This window comes from Vigna unguiculata, chromosome 6 (genome assembly GCF_004118075.2).
Source record: "Vigna unguiculata cultivar IT97K-499-35 chromosome 6, ASM411807v1, whole genome shotgun sequence".
NCBI lineage: Eukaryota > Viridiplantae > Streptophyta > Magnoliopsida > Fabales > Fabaceae > Vigna > Vigna unguiculata.
In genome coordinates, this window is record NC_040284.1 from 6,620,098 (window position 1) to 6,645,151 (window position 25,054).

Here is a 25,054-nt window from a genome sequence, read left to right on the forward strand (position 1 = left end):
TTTTGCAAAGTTGTTGCACAAAGACATTTTCATGTTGTGGTTGCTTAAAAATAACATATCAATTAATTGGCCACATCATATAATGCAACACATGCTTAAGTGCAAGGACAGTGACACTCCTCTTTCATATGGTATATTGATAACCCAAATTATGCAATACTGTGGAGTGAATGTTTCTGCAGATACAAGAACAACTATCGGGAAGAGACATCATTTTTCCACGAGTTCTTTGAAGAGGTTGAATATCGTTAATGTTGACGGTGTATGGCAACATGATTGTGCCGTTAATGATGATGAAGTGCAAGGTCAACCACAAAATCCTTTGCATGACGAGCACGGTATACAACCTGACCATTCTATTGGTAATCATGAAGAACCTCCCTTCCAGTTACATTCTCATATGCTTAATCGAGTGTGGGATGGTGTGCAAGACTTGCAAAATAGAATGCAAGGAATGGAAGATTTGCAAGGATGCGTTCACGGAATAGAAGAAAATTTATTCAATTTGACTCTTGATGTCAACAGACAGATGGCAGAAGTTAATTTAAATGTGAACTTAATTCTCCATAAATTAGAGGATTAAGAATGTTCTACTCCATTACATGTATGGTAGCACTCTTTGGTTGTATTTATTTTAAGAACTTTATTTATATTTCATGACGTCAAACTTTTTAGTTCCATTTAATTGAATTTATAACATTATTGCAACTAAAACAAAGTCAATTCTACAATATTGTTTGATATTCTTGCAAATTATAAATGAAAAAAAAATGCATTTGAAGATCAATAACAACTTTCATTACACCTTATTATGGAAAATTGAAAAATTATATATATATATATATATATATATATATATATATATATATATATGTATATTTTTTTTCTTTTTATTAATTTTTTTAGTTTCATTTGTTGTGTTTAAAAAAATTAAGAAATTAATTTACAATACTAATTTAACTAAGGGCTAAATGGTAATTTGATTATTACTTCTACTAAAACATTTTTTTTAATCTATCACATCAATCAAATCTTTCTCAAACTTTCACAAAAATTACTTCTAAATTTACTCATCATCACTTCTAAATCCCTTAAAAAAAAAAAAACACAAATTTCACTCTTAAATCAACTCAAACCCATTCACTCTCTCTCTCTCGATCACTCTCCTCGAAGTGAACACACCATTAGTTAAAACACGCTAATTAACCTCAGGTCCACTCCCCACACCAAAGATCTTCTGTCTCACCCATCCCTCGTATCAACGCTCAAATACGCGCTCATCTGTCGAAATGAACAACCTAATCACTCGCCTTTCCGTCTATCGGAAAAGCAAATATGTGGAAGTGAACAAAGGTTAAATCATGAGCCTTTTCATTATTTTTGTTGAGTTTGGCTTTTATTACTGTTATTTCAGCATAATACTCAATAGACCCTGCTGCCAAATTTCTGTTGAATACCACTGTCTAAATGTTTCTTTTTTTTACTAAAATTAATCAGAAGCTTACAAAGAGAATAAATGTTTCAAAACTTTAAAAGAATGTTCGTATAAATATTTAAAAGTTATCCGCATCTAATGTTCTTACATAAAAAAATCGAAGTCATGTATTTTAAGCAATAGGTTGAAAGTACAAATTATTAATTTTGCTAATATTGAATTTTAACTAAAAACTGAAACTAATTTTAACAAGTCTTCTAATTTCATTCATGTTTTTTTATTCACTTAAACCATGAATCTTAGTTTGAACATCGAGTCCAACATAATGTTACTGTTCTTTCCGTATAAACATTGATGATTATCTCTATAAAAATTCCTAGTCACCGGCATTAGAAATGTGATATCTAACTATTTGATGCCATGCTAAACACAACGCGGCAATTAAAGAAGCACAACACTGCTAAACAATTCTATATCAGTTGAGAAAAATAATCATGCCTCTACCTCAACTGTCAATACGGCTCGAATTTTGATCCCTTTGACACCAGAGACGAATTTACACTGTGTTTGCTAAGAGGATTGGCGTTTCACGCCAGAGGAATAACATAAGATTGCTGATTTAGAAATAGTCACTAAAACTAGCTAACAGCATTTACAACAAAAGACCATTCAAATATCCTCAAAAGTTCAGCATAAATTACAGCGGTCAGCAGCATAAATTACAGCGGTCAGCAGCAAAATGTACAGTGCTTCACCAAGAAGCAGTATAAAGCACCATTGTTTATTTCAGACGAGCAGAATTTCGAGTCACTCTTCTGAAACCTGAAATAGCTGCTGAAGATTGTGATGCACCAGGTCCTCCTGTTTCTGCATCATCTGTTTGGCGTCCTCTTCTTCTTTTCCGTGCCAATACATTACCATTCTGGATTTCTTTGTTTTCGTTCAGCTCATCCTGACTACTGCATCCAAATCCATCATCAACAACAACCCCGTTAGCACTTTGCCTCTTTCGATCAGATCTAGTCACCCGTTGACTTTGTCTAGGTTCACTGTCATCTCCCGTCTGCAAGGCCTCCTCCTTCGGTACTGTATGTGGCCAGGAAGTGCCACAACTTGGGCAAACTTTGGCAACCTAATCACGAGTTAGTTATAGCAAGATGATCAAAAGCTTTTCACCTTTCTAGTGTAAAAATGAAATAAGACTAATAATACCAATCAATACCTTGCCCTGCAAGAAAAGTTGCTTCAGGCAATACCGATGAATTCGCACAGTACAATTTTCGTTTTGGCACACCTCTGCCTGTCAGACATTGCCGAATGAATTATCAGACTCAAGCAAAGCAGCAATGTGTTGTAAGTATATTTGGTACTATCAGCATATTTCAACTTCCTTTTCTGTTCTTCTAAAAGAAACAAAATTAGTGACTTTATTGTTTTCGGTTGTCACTGCCTCCACAAACCAGGTAAGTAGACAGTAGGAATTCCTCATAATATTTAGAGAAATTTTAATATATGAACAAGGATTATTGGTGTGCATATAATTTAAGAGGAACCACCCAATTTGTTAAAGATCTTCTAATCAGATCAATAAGTAACCTTTTTTCAAAAATCTACTACAAATTTATGTACGATAAACAAAACAGAACATTTAAATCCCAATAAAAAACGTAAGGAAAGCCTGACAATGATTCAAAGTAATCACAACTATTGATGGGAAAAGAATAACAAAAAAGAGCTGTAACAACGCAACAAGAACAACCTTTATTCCAGCTTCATTGCAAACATGACAGGATGGAACATCATTATTTCGAAACCAACTGCGAAGATCAAGAAATGACTTCAGACCAAGTTTAATAACACCCTCTGTTGTCAAATTAAGCCACTGGTCCTGCACAAGTTCATTCAGGGTTTTCTCCTTTTGAGACAAACTAAAAGTTTTCAAAGTAGATGGCACATCTGACTGGCTTCCTTGAGATTGTGGATCTGTCATAATTGTAACCTGAATATATACCATGAAAATTATACATTTTATTTTAAATTTGCAATGGATAGAAGAATAAAAACATTTGCATTTTGAGATCCGTTACAACTGTCCCAAAAAATATCCTAAAGCATTCCCATCAAATGGAAGGGGCAAATCTTTGTGCAGAGTATCTTGTTCTCCATGAGTACATGATTTGGTACCCAAAAATAATCACCCTGCAATCCAAAATGTGTATTGTGTGAATATGAACTATTAAAGACATGTAAGCAAATTAATGAAGTTGAGCAGAAGATTCTCTTATAAGAGTAGGCTTGCACCATTTTATTTGGCTTCAGAACACCGAACAAGAAGTAGTTCCTCAAAGCATGCATGTTTAAAATGTCATAGTCCTTATTGATGTGAATTTTGAGCAAATTCTAAGCTTATGCACTAAATAGAGTATTTATAATCAAATTGTCTGATAAGATGTCAAACCACCCACAAAGAACAAAAATTTGAAAAGTCTATTCTAGGAAATATAGGAATTAATTTTAATAATTACTGCAGTTTTAATAGCTCTTATATTAAGACTTAGTTAAAATAAAAATTGCAGGTTTAATGTCTGTGGGGACAATTATGTATTTTTGTTTGTATTTATCAGGTAGTGTTTTGGGATAGTATAATCATGTGTTTAATAGTTTTTCTAGACAAATATTTCTCTACTGATTGCTCCCAATTAAAATTCCTATGTTGTTCTAAGTTACTGACGTACCTATGCATGTGTTTTAGGATCACTTTGAGATGAGAACCCATAAGAACACGTAGGGTAGATAATCTGATAGGTTTCTTGATGCTAGAAACCTGATCACACCCCACACACACACAAACAACACACAGAACACGAGCAAAAACCTCGTAGTATTCCTCTTTGAAAACTGAACACGTCCAGGGAAGACAAATCCCTTCTCATAGGATCAGTTATTGATTCCTGTTTACACCAATTCTTCCAAAAATAAAAGCTAACCCCAACCAAACAGCACCCTCTCTTATTTATAGTCTTCCTAACAGAAGACTCACACCCTTCAACCACCTACTAACAACCTGCCCTCCTAACTAACTAACTCCCTATTTTATTTCTCCTAACATACACTTTTAATGTCCTAACATAATCTCTATGGAGATTCAGAAAAAAATTGTGGAAATTTTGCATGTTTGCATAACTCTTACAAGTAGTTTACTATGATCCTTGAGTTTCAATCTTTTACCATTTTCAATCCTCTTACAATCGTTTAACAACGTTTGGCTAGCAGCCAGGCTGAAACAACATTAATTTTCTTACAATTGGAAATATGCAACCGGGTGAAAAAGTTTATAACCTGGCCATCCAAACTAAGATTGAGAGCATGGATGCTGAAGATAACACCTTTTGCAGAGGCATCCTGTACAATTGCTTCAATCTGTTGTTAGCCAAAGAAAGACACAAGATTAGTTGCTTCAGATGTCGAATACCAGGCACGAAAAAATAGTTCCCATTTCAAAGAAACCACACTATGCATCCAATGACACAAACACAATGCCCAAGAGGGAAACACACAGAACCGCAAATACTAAATACTACACATTACACAAATGAACACAGACAGAAAAACACAATCAAGTTGAGCAAAACTTACAATGGCCTTGTAAAAGGCAATTTGCGGAACACTATACTTCGTCCCTAACTTGGAATGTTCGTCAGCAACGGTATTGACCACACCATAATAAACTTGGCCATCATATTGATTTATGCAGGCACGCAACTCAAAATTAGCACAACTAAGCGCCTTGTTGATTTTCAGAATGAAACCATCGAACAGTTGCCGCTCAGTACCTAATAAAAACAACCTCACCCATGTCAAGGTCGCAATAATACCCATCAAGGACACATGAAACACAAACTCCAAGTTCTAATTTAAAAGAAAAGCGTCTGCTACCAGCATTTAAAATCAAACCAAGACAAATTTCACCCTCAGTACTCATGATGCCGCAATTCTACTCTACAACCAATCATAATTCAAAACCTAAATCAAGTGTAAACAAACATTTTATAACAGTAAAAAAAAAAAGAAACAAAAACTTTACCAAAAGTGAATAAAGCAGCATTTGGGTTGAGAAAACATTTAGAAACCTGGGTTTCTCTTGGTGAGCTGTTCAAACATGGCGTTCATGTCCTTCTCGCAGAGTGGGCCCCGCGACAAAAGAGATTGAATCACGACATGGTGTCTCCAGCTTAAGGCGCTCGACATGGTTCTTTCACACACCCTAATGCAGATTCTGAGACTGGGAAAGTGTGCTGAAAACCACGGTTAGGGTTTCTGAAGAAGGAAAATTGGAAGGTAAAATAAACGATTGCTACTTTATTCCCTAGCATTTACATCAGAATATCAATTCATCGGTAAGCTGTGGATTATGTTCCAGAAACAACAATTATAACCAAATATGTAGATTTAGTATAGCAACAATTTATTCTCACATCTGAGTTTTTCACATTTTAGATGAGAAACAATGCACTGAAGAACATAAAGTGATCACAGCATTTTCAAAACAAAACTGGGGCCAGCCTCAACCTAGAACATGCCTTTCCCACATAGAACAACAAATAGACAAGCATAACAAAAAAAAAACTAAAAATCCATGAAAAACAAAAAAGACAACGTCTTGATGAAAACATTAAACCCCCAAATATGGGAAATTCAGAGAGAGCAAAGGGAAGTTACGAGAATTGCTGAGAGTGTTCGTGCTAAGGTGATGTCGGCATAAACTGAAAACTAAACCTTCTCAGAATGGTACAGTTGTTGCTTGATGCTTCTGTGAACTGTAAAAGATAAAGTAACTTCTACATTTTAAAGTCCACTTGTAATTACCATTACTTATTTGATTTAATTAAGTTTTTATTAAGTTAATGACTTATTCACTCAATTCATGTAGTTGGTTGAATTTAATTTCTTTATTATTAAAAATCAATTCGTTAATTCTTAAAAGGATAAATTAGCAATTTAGTACTTAAAAGAATAGATAACATGAATTAGTTATTGAATAATAAAAAAGTCTAATAATTTATGTTTGGCAAAACTATTCTGTCTATTTTAATAACTAATTTATCACTAAATTGAGAACCAACTTGTTAAGTTATAATATTTCAACATAAATGTTAAGCTATAACATTTCACTCTGCATCGTACTAGAGAATTGAATTTCTTAAAAGACAAATCATTAATAGAATAGAAAATTATATAATCTAGATATATTTTACTATAATGAAATCATTATAATGAATTTTTGTGAAATCAAGTAGTGTCCATTTAACAAAAAACATTTTCAATTAAAAACGTTTTCTTACATGACTCATCGAATACTCACTTGTTACCAATCATAGTTCTTTTCGCAATTATCTAAATTCCATTCTTTTCAAATTAATCCAATTTTTCTTGAATCGCTTTCACTCAACTTTCATCTTCCAAAGCTTCATTTACATTTATTTGGTTGGCTATCTTTGAGTTTGAATCTTGTAGTCACTCTTTCATTATTTAGATCTCCTTCATTTGGTTATCTTTATTGGATTGACCCTTTAGTGTTGATGATGTGACCTGCATGTCAAAATCAAGAGAACCATCTTGCTTTAACTATTTTTTATTAAGCTTATGGTTATTAGACCTCACATGGATTGCATCTTCGACAACAAACGTTCTAGAGTTATACACTAGAATAACCCAGTTAGATTCCTTTATCGCTTCTAGAATCAAATAGTTTTTCGTGTTCAGTATGAAAAATTAAATTCCAAAAGGATGAAAATGAGGGTTTTTTGTTTTCTCACAATTTATAGGGAGTCTTGTTTAATAAGGGTTTGATGTAAATTCAATTTTGTAAATAATAGGCTCTGTTAACTACTGCTTATGCACAAAAAGCACGTAAGGGTGAAGTTAACATTTAACATTGTTTAAGCCATTTCTTGTAAAACACAAAGCTTCCTCTCAACATCACCATTTTTTTTGTGGTGTCCTAAGAGCAGAATAGTTATGGTTGATACCATAGTTTTCAAAAAAGTCTCAAAATTTTTCGTTTTCAACTTCATTCATATGGTCACTTCTAACAAAAAAAAATTGGTAAACCCTTTTCATTTTGAATATTTCTCATAAATTCACAAAAGATTTTGAAGATTCATCCTTGTGGTTCCAAAACACAACTCATGTCCATATGATATAATCATCAACAATTATAAGACCACATCATTTACCACTTAGAGAATCAATTCCTTTTGGTCCAAAATGGTCCAAGTGTATAGCTTAAGAGGACTTTGGGTTGAAATATCATTTTATTTTCCTTCAAAAGAACTCTTAATTTGCTTGCCTTTTACACATGACCCACAAAATAAATTTTTTTTAGAAAAATGCAGATGACTTCGTTAAACTAGAAGGGAAAATTACTTTGTTTTAAAACCTTTTCCGAATAAAACTATTTTCTTTAAATACTTTTCAACTTAGAGAAAACAAAATGCAACTTTCTTTAACTCTAATTGATGCAAGAATTGAGAGAGCAATAAAAAGAGATAAAGAAAGATGAAGAACACACACAAAGTTATACTAGTTCGGATTCTAGCAATCATACATCCAATTCTGAGTGCTTCCCATAAGGTGGAAGAGTCCACAACACCTTGTCATTGATGTCATACTTATTGATCGCGCTTCTCAGAGATGTAGACTATTAAAAAAAGTCTATAAGCTATCAATCATAGAATATAGAATATTGTGTTGCTTTCCTCCACTAGAATATGCCATCTAAAGAGAAGAAATCAAACAAAATGCAAATTTTTATACTAGTTCTCTCTAACCACATGGATTACGTCTAGTCCTCCCTTAAGCATTTAGCTTAAGAGGTTTCGCTAATAAAAGAAATTACAAAACCAAGTACATAAGAGACTTTGGGTTACAAGTACACCAACCACTCCCAATTCTCAAGTGCATAAACCAGTGATGATTAACATTCTTAGTCTCTTCCTAAGATTAAGAACTCTTAAATAGAAAGAAAACACTTTCACAAAGAGTGTAATTTAAGATCACTAGAGAAAACTTCACAATGTAAAGAATTTATAGAATATCTCACAACCCATATAAAAAACACTCTTGATAACTATAAGACCTAGAAAATGTTTGTCGTTGATGTGTTCTCCAACTTCGATTTGATCACTTTATATATAACATTATTGATAAGGACCATTACATCTTGAATAAGTTAATTCTTGATTAAGCATGATCTTCACTACAAACTTTAACACATTCATTTTTAGAGCCTTGGTCGCTTGAAAAGGAAAGATAGGACTTATTTCTTTTAAGAATTATTGCATCGTGTTTGTAAGATCCCAGTCAGATATTACTAGTTTTAAATTAAATAAATAAATAAGAAAATCAAAATTGCATTTATTATAATGACCTTCCCAAAACGCGAGAAAATTAAAACATTTATTAACGAGTTATAATAAACATAAATTAAACTCCAAGTTTACATCTCCAAAAACTATATTGAAATCCGAGTTACATAATGATGGAAATAACTTTAAAATAAAATCCCCATGTTGCTCCTCTCCAATGTTATACCTCACCAACACTACCTGCAACATCATCTGCTCCCGTGTAACAAATTACACGATCATCACCAATCACAAACAAATAGGGTGAGCTAACATATATATATATATATATATATATATATATATATATATATATATATATATATATATATATATATATATATATATATGTATATGTATATGTATATGTATATGTATATGTATATGTATACATATACATATACATATACATATACATATACATATACATATGTATATGTATATGTATATATATACATATATATGTATATGTATGTGTGCATAAAAACACATACATATACATATATATATGTATATGTATATGTATATATATATATATATATATATATATATATATATATATATATACATATACATATACATATGTATATGTATATCTATATGTATACATATACATATACATATAAATGTATATGTATATAAATGTATATGTATATGTATATGTATACATATAGATATACATATACATATAGATATACATATATATATATATATATATACACACGCACACACACGAATTACAACTCAAAATTACACACACTCTCATAAGAGAAACTCCATCCTCTTATTCCACAAAGCATGGCCACCACCATGTTTATCCATGTTCTACATCTTTACATGATGACATTAAGATATCCTTTGTTGCCACAAGTTATAACTTGTGGTTTCCACAATCTATAAGCCACAACTCGTAGAAACACATGCAGGAATATCATGCTACGGACCACACTTCGTAACGCCAAGTGGAGTTCCCAATACGAACCAAAATTCATATTCTTGACACAAGACGAACAAATCACTGGCCACAACCTGTGATTGCTAAATCGAGTGGAGACTCTTCATACGAGTCACAACTTGCACACTCACACCGGTACCATCTGTCATTCTGAACCACAACTCAAGGAATACCACGTGTTAACCCTCTATCCCGAGCCACAACTTAAGGGATGCCATTCTGAGCCACAACTCAAGGAATGCTCCAGCAAGGTCCATCCTTTAGGTATTCATCTAAAGCCTTGTAGACAATGTACAACCAAAGGAAACAAGCCACTACCCCTGCATCATCGTCTGGCGCTGCCTAAGTGCAACCAAGCGAAAACCAATTAAAGACATCTTGGCGAAAGCCACAAGCCACCACACGCCACGTGCACCTGAAGTCCCTGCCCTTACAAGTATCGTTTGGCGGGATGAACCTCACCACCAGGCGCCAGGTGCCAAGCGTTTTAGTAGCTCTCTGGATTTGGAGCTATTGTAAGAACCGAGAAAATTAAGTAATTAAATAAATAATTATTTAAGAAATGCGAGTAGTGGGAACCTTTGTGGCATTTAATGCTGGGATTTATGACGTAGAACAATACTGGCTCAAGTGGTTGAGAGTACTTGGTTGTGTGAGATGACTTGGGTTCAAGTCTTGTGTATGCCATTTGTGTTATTTTAATTGTTATTATTTTTAATAATAATATGCTTGATCATGATGAGTGATAATATAATCCTGAATGTATAGGAATTATCACAAAACATGAATTGGTTGAACGATTGTGCATTAACGTGCCAATGGTGTGGTTGTGTGTTTGAATCTTGGCTTGTGCGAAATAAGGTTCCTTTTTGACAAAATTATTGTTAATTCAATTAATTAAAGGATTAAAGTGGAAGTTAGATTAGGGTTTTAGAGAAATTATAGAGTGATTGGAAGGTGAGGTTTGAGCACTATTTTGGGAACGTGAAAAGAGAGAGAAGTGAGAGATGAGAAGGATCCTTAGAGGAGAAAGCAAAAGTTAAGGCAAATTGGGGCTCAAAACTCTAAGAATAGTGAGAGATGAGAAGGATCCTTGGAGGAGAAAGCAAAAGCTAAGGCAAATTGGGGCTCAAAACTCCAAGAATTTTACAAACTTGAGCAAGGAAATTAGGTTAGGGGAGCTGTGATATTTCTCCTCTGGTTGTTCTGTTTTTTTTTTCATTTGTGTTTGTGGAAAATTTTTAGAAACCGCTTGGCGGCCTTGAAGGTCTACTAGGCTGTTTATATGAATTTCCCTATAATTCTAGGTTCCTACGAGGAACCGTCTGGCGACATGAATTGGCCGCCAAGCGACGCAATTAATCTAACCCATTTTCTAGGTTTTTGGATGAATCGCCTGGTGGCGATGAACACTCGCCAAGCAACATGAGCAAGATTGGCTCGATTTTTTGGTATTTTGGGGATTTTAGGTTGTTGTGATCGGGGAAAAATTGAATTATATCTATTGGTTGTACATTAGAGGTCAATAAATATTGAAATGTGTTGTTAATTAAGATAAATGAATGAAATTGGTATAAAAATGTTTAGGGTTTGACAATATTTGGGGTTAAAAGCATAGGAATGATTGATGCCTGAATTTCATTAGGGATGTTGTATGTGCGTACTTAAATTGATATTAGGTACCATGGGGAACCTGATTGGTTGTAGAATTGTGGAGATATACCTAGAAACACATTTGGGGATTTTTTTTAGGCTTCAAAGGTGCAAGGAAATTCTAGGATTTTCCAAAGAATGGTATGCACCACCTGGCAGTACTAACCTGGCCACCAAGCACAAGCGTAGTGAAGAATGGCAATGCGTGGCTATGAGGTACAAGTTGCGTGTGGGATCTTATTTTTGTGCTAGGTAGAACAATGATAGGAGAATGAGGCTTAGGTTTGGATATATCTTTGGAGAAGTTAAGTTGAGTGGATGATGGAATTACAAGGTTAAGGGTTAAGGTTTGATAATGGGATTTTCCAGAGGGTTGTGGGGAAGTGGTGATGGTAGGTACTGAGTAAGACCTTATTTTAATTGAGAGATGTATTATGGGTTGCTAAAATCTGAATTATTAGATAGTTGTATTCTATGGTAGAGTTCAATGGTGAGTTTGGGGCCAATTGTTTAATGGTATGAGTGAAGTGTTCACAATTTGGCATAAGTATTGTGGATACAATATGAATAATAGTAATTGGTAAGATGAGTCAGATTGGATATCTAAGGTAATGCTACCCCGACTTGGAAAGTGTGAGATTGGGTTTTGTTGGGTTATTAACTCAGTAAAACTTGTCTATTGGTGTAGCGCTTGACGGTGGGGTCTTAACCACCAGATGATAGCTACAAATACAAAGGACTACTGAAACGCTTAGCGCCTAGGAATGTTGACGTTCCACCAGGCGACAACTATGTGGATAGTGACACTGGGAGCATGTGGTGCCTATCGATGAGGTTCGTCCCGCCAGGCAATACCTATAGAGACAGTGACTTCTGAGACGCTTGGCGCTTGGTGGCAGATGGGCTCCACCAGGCAGTTTGCAATTGCTTTTCACCTAGCGATGCTCAAGCAGCGCCAAGTGATTATGCAGGAGCAATGGTTTGTTCTTAGTGTGGTGCATGACCTATAAGGCTTTGGATGCATACCTTAAGGTCGGACTTTGCTAGAGCATTCCTTGAGTTGTGGCTCAAAATGACATCCCTTGAGTTGTGGCTCGGGATGAAGGGTAAACACGTGGTATTCCTTGAGTTGTGGCTTGGAATATCGGATGTTAATTTTTACCATTATCCAAGCTATATTTCATTAGCAAAATCATCTCTTTCAAAGCTTTTAACCTACTTAATCCTCAATTTTACCTTACTTTTGTAAATAAATACATTTTGGGTTACATTTATCTAAATATACCACTAATCCCCATTTTTTGTGTCCTTTTTGTAGATGGGAAGCTTTGTCCAAAAATCCAGATTAATGAGTGACCCGAAATAGCAAGGAGAAGAAGGAAAATGTCAACAGGAAGCGCCTGGCGACACGAAGCAAGCGCCAGGCAGAACAGACCGCCAGTCAAGCGCCAACCAAGCGCCAGACAGGCGCTACTGTTAGTCACCGCCTGGCGGCACTTAGTCACCGCCGGGCGGTAGCGGCAAGACTTGCCCCCTGTTTGGTGGCTTGCGCCTGGCGGTGAGACCCTTCCGCCAGGCGCCCTTTTTCGCTGATGTGTCAAGTGACCCCTTTTTCTTCTGTTTTCACGGAGGGAATCTCATCTTGGACATTTTGGAGCTCGAACAACACGTCTTGGAGCGCTTGGAGGTCTGCTAGGGCTTGTGGGAACAGCTCCATCTTCCTCTTTGTGTCTCCTTCCTCTTCCATTTCCATTTTGTAAGCTTGAGCTCTCCATGACAATGGAGAGCTAAACCCATTTTTGTTGGGGTTAGATGTAGCCACTGAACTTTTATGTATTTTCGAATGGTTTGAATATATATATGCTTCTTCCATTGATTTCTAGTATCTTTGTTTATGTATTTAAGGCTTGCTTTGTTTTACCCATTCATTGCATGATATTTGGGTCATTAGGTATTGGAAAATATCTCTTGAAACCTAGAATTTGAACAAGATACCTAATGGAACTTGTATCTAGGAATGGAACTTGACCCATTAGTTGTCTTAAACCCTAATTTGTAAAGCGGGTTTGTTTATTTAGGGATTCAAGGAATTGACTCTAAATAAGGGAACCTAGGCTCATTCAACTAAGGGATTAGAGTTTGAGTAGACTTGTGGGTTGACATTAGTAATTAATGGAGAAGAGTTTTATTGTTTAATATATATGAGAGTGAAGTAGGTGAAGTCTAACTCCAACAATATCAATCCATTGCATTTCTAGTCTTTACCATTTTCTAGAGTCTTCAAATATCCAAGTTCAACTTTACTTGTTTATGAAACATTTACTTTATTGCATACAAAAACCCAAATTATGAATTTATTCATTAGTTTAAATTAGTCACTAATTACGCAAATATTTAGTATACACGAGTCTCTTGGGAAACGATATCCCGGTCTTACCGGTTACTACTTGCGCGACTTGGTACACTTGCCAAAGTCTTAACAAGTTTTTGGCGCCGTTGCCGGGGACCCGTGTCTAATACTAGACTTTTGTGTGATTTCTGACTTATTTAGACTTAAATTCTTTTATGCATATTTACTGTTTTGTTTACTTTTATACGCACATTAATTTTGGGCTAACTTGTAGTTCGAGCTTGCTTTTGTTGTTGCTCTATAGTTTATGCAGGGTAGGATCCGTACAAGGAGGACTGCATCTTCAGAACCACTCCTTGTTGATCCCGAGATAGAGAAAACTGCCCGTAGAAACAATAGTGCCACAAGGAGAAGACGAGCTCAAGCACAACAAGTTGCCCATCACTCTTCTGCTTCAGACACTCTTTCATCTACTTCTCATAATCCTGATCCTTTACCAGAAGAAGAAATGACAGACAATCCTCATGGTGATGGTAGAGGTCGTGAAGACGCACTTTGGAAGATTATGCAGTGTTCACAGGCCATGTTAACTTCAACAGTATTGCTAGGCCAACCGTCAATGCCACCAACATGGAGATGAAGCCAGCTCTTATTCATTTGGTGCAGAGTAATCAGTTCAACGGCCTGTCTCATGAGAATCCTTACACTCATCTGGCCACATTCTTAGAGATATGCAATACTGTGAAGATCCATCAAGTTCCTGATGAAGCCATATGACTGAGTCTCTTTCCATTCTCACTAGCAGGGTCCGCAAAAGCCTGGCTGAATTCTTTTCCTGAAAATAGCCTCACTAACTAGGATGATGTGGTTGCAAAGTTCTTGAGCAAATATTTTCCCCAGTCCAAGGTTAATAAGGGAAAGCAGGAAATCTCAGCATTTCAACAAGATATGGATGAGTCCTTGGGCCAAGCATGGGATAGATTCAAGGGACTGCTGAGGAAGACCCCCATTCATGGGTTTGATCAACCTACACAGCTTACTCTTTTCTTGGCAGGTCTTAAGTCCCAGTCAAAGTTGATGTTAGATGCCTCTGCCGGTGGGAGTATCAAGTGGAAGGCGCCAGAGGAAGCTTATGAGTTAATAGAGAATATGGCAGCTAATGATAATGAAGCCTATACTGAAAGAGCTCATTCTCAAAAGAAGGGTATTCTAGAGCTTCAATCCCAAGATGCTCTATTGGCTCAAAACAAGATTATGACTCAGCAGCTGGAGACCCTGATGAAGAAATTGTCACAACTTCCTCAAGAGCTTCAAAACGCCTCTGTAGCTCAACTTCAACAAGTGCAAAGTTGTGAGTTATGTGGAGGAAACCATACCAATGGGCAATGTGCTATGCCAAGCACATCTCAAGAGGAAGTTAGTTATATGGGCAATCAAGGCCGACCAGGGAACTATAACCAAGGATGGAAACCTCATCAAAGCATGGGCCAAGCTGGACCTTCCAATAGGCCCCCACATCAACAAACTTACCAACATCCCTCTCTGACTGATAGAACCTCAAAGCTTGAGGACATGATGCAACAGTTCTTGCAAATGTCAATTCAAAATCAAAAGAACACTGATGCATCAATAAAAAACTTGGAGGTGCAAGTGGGGAAATTAGCCAAGCAATTGGCTGATCAACAAGGAAGTCCTTTTTCCGCCAACACCGAAGCCAACCCCAAAGAGCAATGTAAGGCCATCTTCACTAGAAGCGGAAAGGAGGTTGGACTAGGTTCTAAAGAAAAGGTGGAGGCTAGAGAAAAGAGAAAGAATGAAGAAGAGATTCAAGAGGAAGAAGTTGATGAAGAGATTGTTGTGGAAGAAGAAAAGAATAAAAGTGAAGAGAAGGATAAAGAGAAAAGACAAAAAGAGAAAGTTGTTGTGAAACCCCTTCCCTATCCTCAAAATCCTTCAAGAAAAGAGAAAGAGAGACAATTAGCTCGGTTCAAGGACATATTTAAACAACTTGAGATCAAGATCCCATTTTCTGAAGCACTGCAACAAATACCCTCTTATTCAAAGTTCATGAAGGAGTTCCTTGGCAAAAAGAAGAAATACATAGAAGAGGAAACCATTGAAGTGCAAGGGAATTGTAGTGCCATTATTCAGAAAAATCTTCCTCCAAAATTCAAGGATCCGGGTAGCTTCACCATCCCCTGCACCATTGGAAATCAAGATATGGGGAAAGCTCTTGTTGACTTAGGGGCTAGCATTAATTTAATGCCCCTATCTATGCTTATAAAGATTGGTGGTCTCGAAGCCAAGCCAACAAGGATGACCTTGCAACTAGCAGATAGCTCCATCAAATACCCTTATGGCGTGGTGGAAGATGTGGTGGTGCAGATAGATAAGCTCAAGTTCCCGGTTGATTTTGTGGTGATGGAAATGGAGAAAGATGAAGGGGTACCACTCATTCTTGGGAGGCCATTCATGAAGATAGCCAAGGTTGTCATCAATGTGGATGAGGGAACGCTGAAATTGAAGGACCAAGATGAGGAAGTGAATTTCAACGTTTTTGAAGCTGTGCAAGAATCAACTGATGATGAAACTAGTCTTAAGGCCATCAATGAAGTCTTATTTGTGACTAGTAGACCGTGGCAAGCTTCTAAGTTGCTTGGAAAGTGCTCAAATTGTTTCTCTGCAAAAGTGAATGAAGAGAGGGAAGAGAAAGATGATGCTCTAGTTCACCACCACTCTTTGATGGGGACTAATGGACTTAGACCTGGCCAACCAATTGTGATGAGAAAGGAAAATTTGAAGATTTCTCCTAGAAGACTCAAATCAAAATGGTCAAGGTTGTGGGTTATTAGAGACATCAAAGTTGATGGAAGGATTGAAATTGAAGCTCCTTATTCTAGAAGGACTAAAATGGTGACTAGTGATCAATTGAAGTTGTATAGGTGTGAGGTTGGGAAGGAGCACACCAAAAGCAACAACCAAGCTAAGCGCCTTATCCGTCAGGCTCGTGACGTTAAACAAGCGCTTCCTGGGAGGCAACCCAGTGCTCTAAACTCATTCTAGCTTTTAATTTTTGTTTTCAATTCAGTATGATGTTTGTATGCATGTGTGAATTGTGTTAGTATGATTGTTGTGTTGTTGAGATGTTGAATTTTGTGTTAAATTTGCATTTGTGAATTTGTGGAAGCATAGCCTAGAATGTTGTTAAGCATGTTTAGTTTTAGGATGGTGTTAGCATGTGCTAGTTGTAGCATTTTGAATTGAGTTTATCCTTTGTGTATCATAGAATGTGGTAGTGTACAATTGGTTGTTTGTGAGAATATTAGTAGCATAGCTTGTGTAGTAAATTCATATCTTAAGTTAAGTTGTGCATGTGTTTTGTGAATTGAATGTTTTGCTTGAGTGTGAATGCTTGGTTTGAAGTTGACAAGCTTGAAAAAGTATGTGTGCAAGAGTGAAAGGTTGGTGGGAGCACAATAGAGTCAAAACCAACCCAACCATAACCCAAAAAAAACACAAAAATTCCACCCCTGCAGCTTAACCGCCTGGCGGTGCACTCTCTCCCGCCAGGCGCAATCTGTAAATTCAGCCCCTGGGAGCATTCCAGGAGCTAGCCGCCTGGCGGCTCCCTAGCGCTCGCCTGGCGCCACACCAGAAAAACTGGTGCAGTGGCATTTTGCTGATACGCCGCCTGGCGGCTAGTGACCTCCCGCCAGGCGGTAGCGCTGTGCGAGCTATGCTTGGGCCTTTTAAAATCTGTTCTGACCTGGCCCAAACCCTTACCCCTTATTACCCCCGCCTGGCGCGTTGTTCTCATTCCTCACCACACTCATAACCCTAACTCTCAATCTCACTCTCTACTTCCTGATCTCTCTCAAATTCAAACCCTAATCCCAAATTTGAACTCACTCTCGTTTTCTCGTGCCCTAACCACTCTCACTCACACTGCTGCCACACTCTCGCCAGGCGCAGTTGCCCCTTACCACGCACCAGTCCACCTTACACACCCTCCAATCTCACTTCTTGCAACATTCACTCGTGCATTCCACTCAAGTAAAACATCTTTCTTGTGCTCTCCTCGTTTTTGCATTTTTGATTCTTGTTTTGTTACTCCATTGTTGATTCACTAGCTTAGGGTTTACTTTGCTTTCATATACATGTTGTTTTTGTTGCTATTTGTGTTTAAAAACTCGTGTTTGTTGTGTGGGCTGCCATCGTGATGTTGTTTTTCTGCTGTTCTGTGCTCATTCACTGCTTTCCATGGCTGCCCTGTTGTGTACCGCCTGGCGGTGGCCATTTTGGCCTGTTTTACCGCCAGGCGGTGGCGCCTAGCAGTGCCCACTGTTGCAAGTTGGCGCCTGGCGGTCATTTTGGAGGGGCCAGGCGATGGCCCCTGTTTTTGCCTCTTTCTTTGATTTTCATGTGATTGTAGCTTGGGTTGTGAGGCACCAGTGCTACAATGGTTTTTGCATCTAAATGACTTGACATTTTTTTGCTCTAGTTTAGTCTTTAGATGCATTTAACTCTCTTTTTGATTGAATCTCTCACTCCAATGCTAACTTTAGATTGCCTCTTTGTACCAATGTTTATTTTGTAGATGGCATCCTCCTCAAATCCCAAAAGAATGAAGACCACCGTTGGCAACCCTTCGAAAGGGCAAAAGCGAAAGGAGAGAATTTACTCTCATTACTTCCTCACAAAGGATAATGAGGACCGCTTCCAAGTGGTTATGCAACGAAAGTTGGTGGCAGAGAGGAAAGTGATTCTTAAGCCCAGGGAGGTCAACGAATTTCAGCTGGAGTTGATCAGGCGTGGCTGGGAAAGGCTGGGTAGCTATCCTAGCACTTTTAGTGTAACCTTGGTGAAGGAATTTTATGCTAATGCCAAGGTTACCACCTCAGCAACCCCCACCTTTCTCAGTTATGTGCGGGGGAAAAGGGTGCCCTTTGATGCTGACACGATCAATGAGTTTTTGGGCACCCAGCTGGCTGATGATGTGGAGTGCCAGTTTTCAGTGTTAGATGATGAGGGCGTGACGCCTGGAGAGCTGATCCAAGCACTCTGCTTGGCGGGGGAAGGATTTCACAGGGGTACGATTCAGAGAGGTTCCCTTCACCCCTTGGCCCGCTTCTGGTCAGCATTTGTGCATGCCAACATCTCCCCGTGCTCCCATGTGTCTGATCTTACGGAGGGACGCGCCACCATTTTATACACTATCCTGACAGGGCGGGTGATGGATGTAGGGCAGTTTATTGCAAATGAGATCCACCGGTGTGCCAATGCCGCTGGCAAGGCCGCTCTTGGTCATCCCTCTCTCATCACCCATCTTTGCAGCCTGGCAGGGGTGGATATTTCTGTACCCCCGTTGGAGAAAGCAACACAGGACCTGGACTTTTCATATTTTCAGAGGTTCTGCTCAGTTGCTCCCAGACCCAGGAGGCGCCATCAGCCACAGGCAAAGCCTGAGCCAGAGCCCGAGCCCGAGGCAACACCCACCATTGACATGCGGTTGCAGGCTTTGGAGGCCAAGCTCGACCACCTTCAGCTCCTGGAACCCCAGATGCAAGCCTTATACCGGATGGGGATGGCCAATGATGACATGCTTAGGGGCATCTCCCTAACTATTCCTGAGCTGCACACCCCATCAGCTGAGGAGTTTGCTGCCACTGTTGCTTGGCCTGGGGCCCAGGCCGCTACTACTGGGGGAGGTGGAGCCTCAACTGCTGGTGATAATGACGAGGAGGAGCTAGACGAAGAGGGCGAGGATGACGCCTGAGCATTTGGAGAGAGTGATTCACATTTTGCAGGACTTGTTTTGTTGATAGTCCTAATTTATTTTATGCTTTTAGTTTTCAGTCTTAACTTTCTTTTGATAGTATTGATCTCTTTAGCATAGTGTAGAACTTTGTAACTTGGTTGTGGTGAACTAATCTTTTGCATTGAATTACTACTTTTCATGATCATCTTTTGTGCTTGTTATGAAATGATGTTGAATTGGCTTGTGAGCATGAGCTTGTGGTTGTTCTCATTTTGATATTGTGATGCTTGAGTTTAATTGTGATCAATGATTTTGGCATATGTTGACAATTGTGGAACCCAAATACCCTGTGAGAGGTTGTGCCCCAGAGTTGAATTGTGTGAATGCTATCATTGTGGACTCATAATTAACTTTGCTTGAGTTCATTTGCTATTCATTTACTTGCATGCTACAGGTGATCAAGGCCATCTTTCTTTTTCTTGTTACATAATTGAGCCAATCCTTTTAAGTTGATTTCTTGTGCAAATCCTTTGAGTCTTCTTTGAGCCTTAAAGATAATATGTGCCATTCCTTGAACCTTGAGCATAGTGAAGATATTGACTACCTTACTTTGAGCTTGAGAGAGCAAATGATTGTTAGTCATGAGTATGGTTCAAGTTTGGGGGAATTATTGCTAATACAAGGGAGCATGGGAAAATTTGTAAAGTTTTTGGTTCAATTCAATTCAAAAAAAAAAAGAAAAGAAAAGAAAAGAAAATTGGTGCAAGCAAGTTGGGAATTGGTTTCATTGGTTCAATAGAGAAGGGAGAAAAATACTTTCATGATTTGATTAGTTGCTCTCTTAGCTCAAGGTACTTTTGTTATCCTGAAAAACCAAATTTCCTTCTTAGCCTAGCCACGATACAAGCCATAAAAGACCTTGTGATGATAGCATGCTTGTGAAAGTCTTAGACATTTCGAACAAAAAGCAAAGTTAAATTGTGTGACATTGTGATGGTAGAGAGAATGTTGTTTATATCCATACACTAGTGGGCTTGAGTGAAACACTTGTTCTTGTGAGAAGTGGTTCCCATTGATCAAGGAAACATTTTGCCATGATTGTTGATCCCTTATAAACTCTTGCATGCACTTGTGATATTTTTGTTTTGTGAACACCATAACTTTAGTTTGCCTTGCTAATGAAACACATGTGCTACACAATCTTTCAAATAAGAGCAGGCACAATTGACATATGTTTTCTTGATTTGCTAGATCATTGCAATTGTGTTGTTCATCTAGGCTAAGTTACCTTTTTGCTTGAGGACAAGCAATGTTTCAAGTTTGGGGGAGTTGATAATGTTAATTTTTACCATTATCCAAGCTATATTTCATTAGCAAAATCATCTCTTCCAAAGCTTTTAACCTACTTAATCCTCAATTTTACCTTACTTTTGTAAATAAATACATTTTGGGTTACATTTATCTAAATATACCACTAATCCCCATTTTTTGTGTCCTTTTTGTAGATGGGAAGCTTTGTCCAAAAATCCAGATTAATGAGTGACCCGAAATAGCAAGGAGAAGAAGGAAAATGTCAACAGGAAGCGCCTGGCGACACGAAGCAAGCGCCAGGCGGAACAGACCGCCAGTCAAGCGCCAACCAAGCGCCAGACAGGCGCTACTGTTAGTCACCGCCTGGCGGCACTTAGTCACCGCCGGGCGGTAGCGGCAAGACTTGCCCCCTGTTTGGTGGCTTGCGCCTGGCGGTGAGACCCTTCCGCCAGGCGCCCTTTTTCGCTGATGTGTCAAGTGACCCCTTTTTCTTCTGTTTTCGCGGAGGGAATCTCATCTTGGACATTTTGGAGCTCGAACAACACGTCTTGGAGCGCTTGGAGGTCTGCTAGGGCTTATGGGAACAGCTCCATCTTCCTCTTTGTGTCTCCTTCCTCTTCCATTTCCATTTTGTAAGCTTGAGCTCTCCATGACAATGGAGAGCTAAACCCATTTTTGTTGGGGTTAGATGTAGCCACTGAACTTTTATGTATTTTCGAATGGTTTGAATATATATATGCTTCTTCCATTGATTTCTAGTATCTTTGTTTATGTATTTAAGGCTTGCTTTGTTTTACCCATTCATTGCATGATATTTGGGTCATTAGGTATTGGAAAATATCTCTTGAAACCTAGAATTTGAACAAGATACCTAATGGAACTTGTATCTAGGAATGGAACTTGACCCATTAGTTGTCTTAAACCCTAATTTGTAAAGCGGGTTTGTTTATTTAGGGATTCAAGGAATTGACTCTAAATAAGGGAACCTAGGCTCATTCAACTAAGGGATTAGAGTTTGAGTAGACTTGTGGGTTGACATTAGTAATTAATGGAGAAGAGTTTTATTGTTTAATATATATGAGAGTGAAGTAGGTGAAGTCTAACTCCAACAATATCAATCCATTGCATTTCTAGTCTTTACCATTTTCTAGAGTCTTCAAATATCCAAGTTCAACTTTACTTGTTTATGAAACATTTACTTTATTGCATACAAAAACCCAAATTATGAATTTATTCATTAGTTTAAATTAGTCACTAATTACGCAAATATTTAGTATACACGAGTCTCTTGGGAAACGATATCCCGGTCTTACCGGTTACTACTTGCGCGACTTGGTACACTTGCCAAAGTCTTAACAAACTCCACCTGGCATTACGGAGTGTGGTCCGTAGCATGATATTCCTGCACGTGTTTCTATGAGTTGTGGCTTGTATGTGGTGAAAACCACGAGTTGTGGCTTGTGGTGGCAAATGATATCTTAAGGTCATCATCTAAAGATGCAGGACGTGGATAAACATAGTGGTGGCCATGTTTTGTGAAATTAGAGGAAAAAGTTTCTCTGATGAGTGTGTGTGTGTATATATTTGAATTGTGTTTTATTTACATTGGAACTGTTAGCTCACCCTGTCTGTTTGTGATTGACAATGATCGTGTAACTCGTTAAACAAGAGTAGATAGTGTTGCAGGTGGTGCTGGTGAGGCATAGAGCTGGAAGGCGATGTCTTGGGAAAGCTTTTCTGGAGTTTTATCATTAATATGTTTTATGGATTTTGATGTTTTTGTAAACATTTATTTTACCAGATTTTGAGTTGTAATCGTCATTTACAATTTGTGGATTTTAAGTTATGGTGATGTAATAAATGATTTAAATTTTCTCGCGTTTTGGGAAAGAATTCATATTAAATGCAATTTGTTTTCTATTCTTTTTATTTTATTTAAAATTAGTAATATCCATGTTACAACTATCGCCTGACGATTCCACTCCCATCGCCAGACGCTAGCGGTTCCACTCCCACCGCTAGGCGCCACACCAGTAAACGAGTTTTACTGGTTTTTCACATTGCAGCACCAAGTCTCCTTCTATAATTTCAGCAGGCTCCCTTGAATCACCAAATAGTGAACTCCTATGATTTATCCGGATCCATTTGTTCCCAATCCTACATAGTAAAAATGCACTCTTACCATTCTCATCTAGAATCATATCCACCTTCAACCCAATCCCAAGTTAGTCTACCATGGCTCCAATTCCAGCCACCAATAATCCCCTAATTTAATCTGAATTCCCGTCTTAGATCACTAATTTACCAGAACCAACCCTTCCAACCACTCCCCTACAATTCCCACATCAACCACCAACCCTTAAGGAAATAATTGCACCATAAGTTTCCTTTCATAAGCAAATATCATGACACAGCCCCAAACCCACATTGCCCTCACTACCATGATAATTCCTATACATCTAGGATTATATTATCACTCATCATGATCATATATATTATTATTAAAATAACACACAATTGTCATACACAAGACTAGAACCCAAGTCCTGTCAACATAACCAAGTATCCTCAACCACTTGAACTAGTATTATTCCTTATCATAACTCCCCGCATTAAGTGTCATAAAGGTTCCCATTACCCACATTTATTAAATAATTGTTTATTTAATTATTTAATTTTCTCGGGTCTTATAGTATTCTTAAGAAAACAATTTAAACAACATTTTCAAATATCATAAATAATTGTAATTAAACATAATCAAATAAGATTGCTACTTTCCTCCTTTAGCAAGAAATATAATCGTTTCTTCATAAAACAATTTAAACAAAGATAATGTATTCGTTGAAATTTACTTCTTCATAATTTTATTTGATCTAGAAAATGTTAGTGCAGATGGATCTAGAAAGGGGATGGGGATGGAATAGAGCCTAGAATCTTTTAATGCTTAATAAACTGAAATACTTAACAAAAAATAGATCAAGCACAAAAGAGAGATTTATACTTGTTCACCCCAATCTCGCAGGCTATATCAAATTCTTCCTTAAGCACTCTACTTAAAAGGTTATAAAATCAAATAAAATTGATTACAAATAAATACCCAAACCTCTCCAAGTTACACAAGTACAAACCTCTCTAGATATCACGAGTACATATACCTCTCAATGTTAGTACAATCTCTCAAAATATTCTTCTTAATCTCTTCTTGATTAAGAACTCTTAATAGAGGAATTGGGAAACAATCTCAAAGAAAGATATTACAACCAAAACTCACAGGGTATACTTCACAAAGTCAAAAATATTATAATGGTTTAGCTCATAACCCATAGTGTTTTCACACATTGGACTTTTTCTGACATAGACTTTATTATCCAATACTTTTACTTTGAATTTTCTCTTGATCATTTTTTGTTTACTTGAATGTATATTGTAGTTCCATGTTTTTCTTATCGACTTGTCATTCATTTTATAGTTGTTGAAATAATAGCCATTGGAAATTTTTGAATCTGATTGGTTTGAAACATTTTCCAACATCTTCTCATCATCTTTCTAACTTGACACTTTCTTTAATTTCATCTTCAAATCTTTAACATACTTTTGTTGAAGCTTTAATTTTTTTCTTCCTTCTTTGAATCAAAGAGAGTATGATTTAGAATACTTTGATTTTATTTTCTCTCCAACATTTATAAATTTTTTGCTAAAGGAAACTTAATGGATCATACAATCCAATATTTTACTAGCAACAATATCCAACATTTATATAAATAATATGACCGTTTGTCATTAAAAACATTGTTACTTTAAAATATAATTAGTTTATGAAAACTTTTTAATTTACATATTATTATCTAAAAATAATTCGAACGTTGTGACTTGATATTATAAAGCAATCAATAAACAATCATAGTAAAGAAGAAAATTGAGAATGTTGACTTGCAATGTTTTGGTCAACTACTTGTAATCATTTATTGCCAATATTATTGAGGTTACCTCTAATAAAAAATGTCTTATCATATTGTCTCTTAGGCTGCTTACTTTCAAGATAGAATAAAAACTTTGTAGGGTACATAGGTTCCTTCATCTATCAAAAAAATATACATGGATATGCTCATATCATATAAGCACATAACAGATAAAGTGTTTGTTATCATCAAAAATATTGGATTTCCTACGAGTGTTAACCTATCTA

The 25,054-nt window shown here is 37.1% G+C and overlaps 1 protein-coding gene across 4 annotated transcripts; it reads right to left on the reverse strand.

Moving 5' to 3' along the window:
• Positions 1 to 1,876: 1,876 nt before the first annotated feature.
• LOC114188680 (non-structural maintenance of chromosomes element 1 homolog) lies at positions 1,877 to 6,262 on the reverse strand. Of its 4 annotated transcripts, none has more exons than XM_028077270.1 (7): positions 6,155 to 6,262; positions 5,566 to 5,752; positions 5,072 to 5,268; positions 4,775 to 4,855; positions 3,195 to 3,434; positions 2,658 to 2,735; positions 1,877 to 2,567 (listed from the first exon to the last, which is right to left on the reverse strand). In XM_028077270.1, exons 2-7 carry the CDS (start codon positions 5,681 to 5,683, stop codon positions 2,217 to 2,219), a joined length of 1,065 nt encoding a protein of 354 aa, XP_027933071.1. In that variant the 5' UTR covers positions 5,684 to 5,752; positions 6,155 to 6,262; the 3' UTR covers positions 1,877 to 2,216. The 4 variants fall into 4 exon arrangements, with proteins under 4 accessions (XP_027933071.1, XP_027933074.1, XP_027933073.1 ...); XM_028077273.1 differs by having other exon boundaries at positions 5,566 to 5,717; positions 6,155 to 6,251; XM_028077272.1 differs by having other exon boundaries at positions 5,566 to 5,730; positions 6,155 to 6,246.
• Positions 6,263 to 25,054: the final 18,792 nt, after the last annotated feature.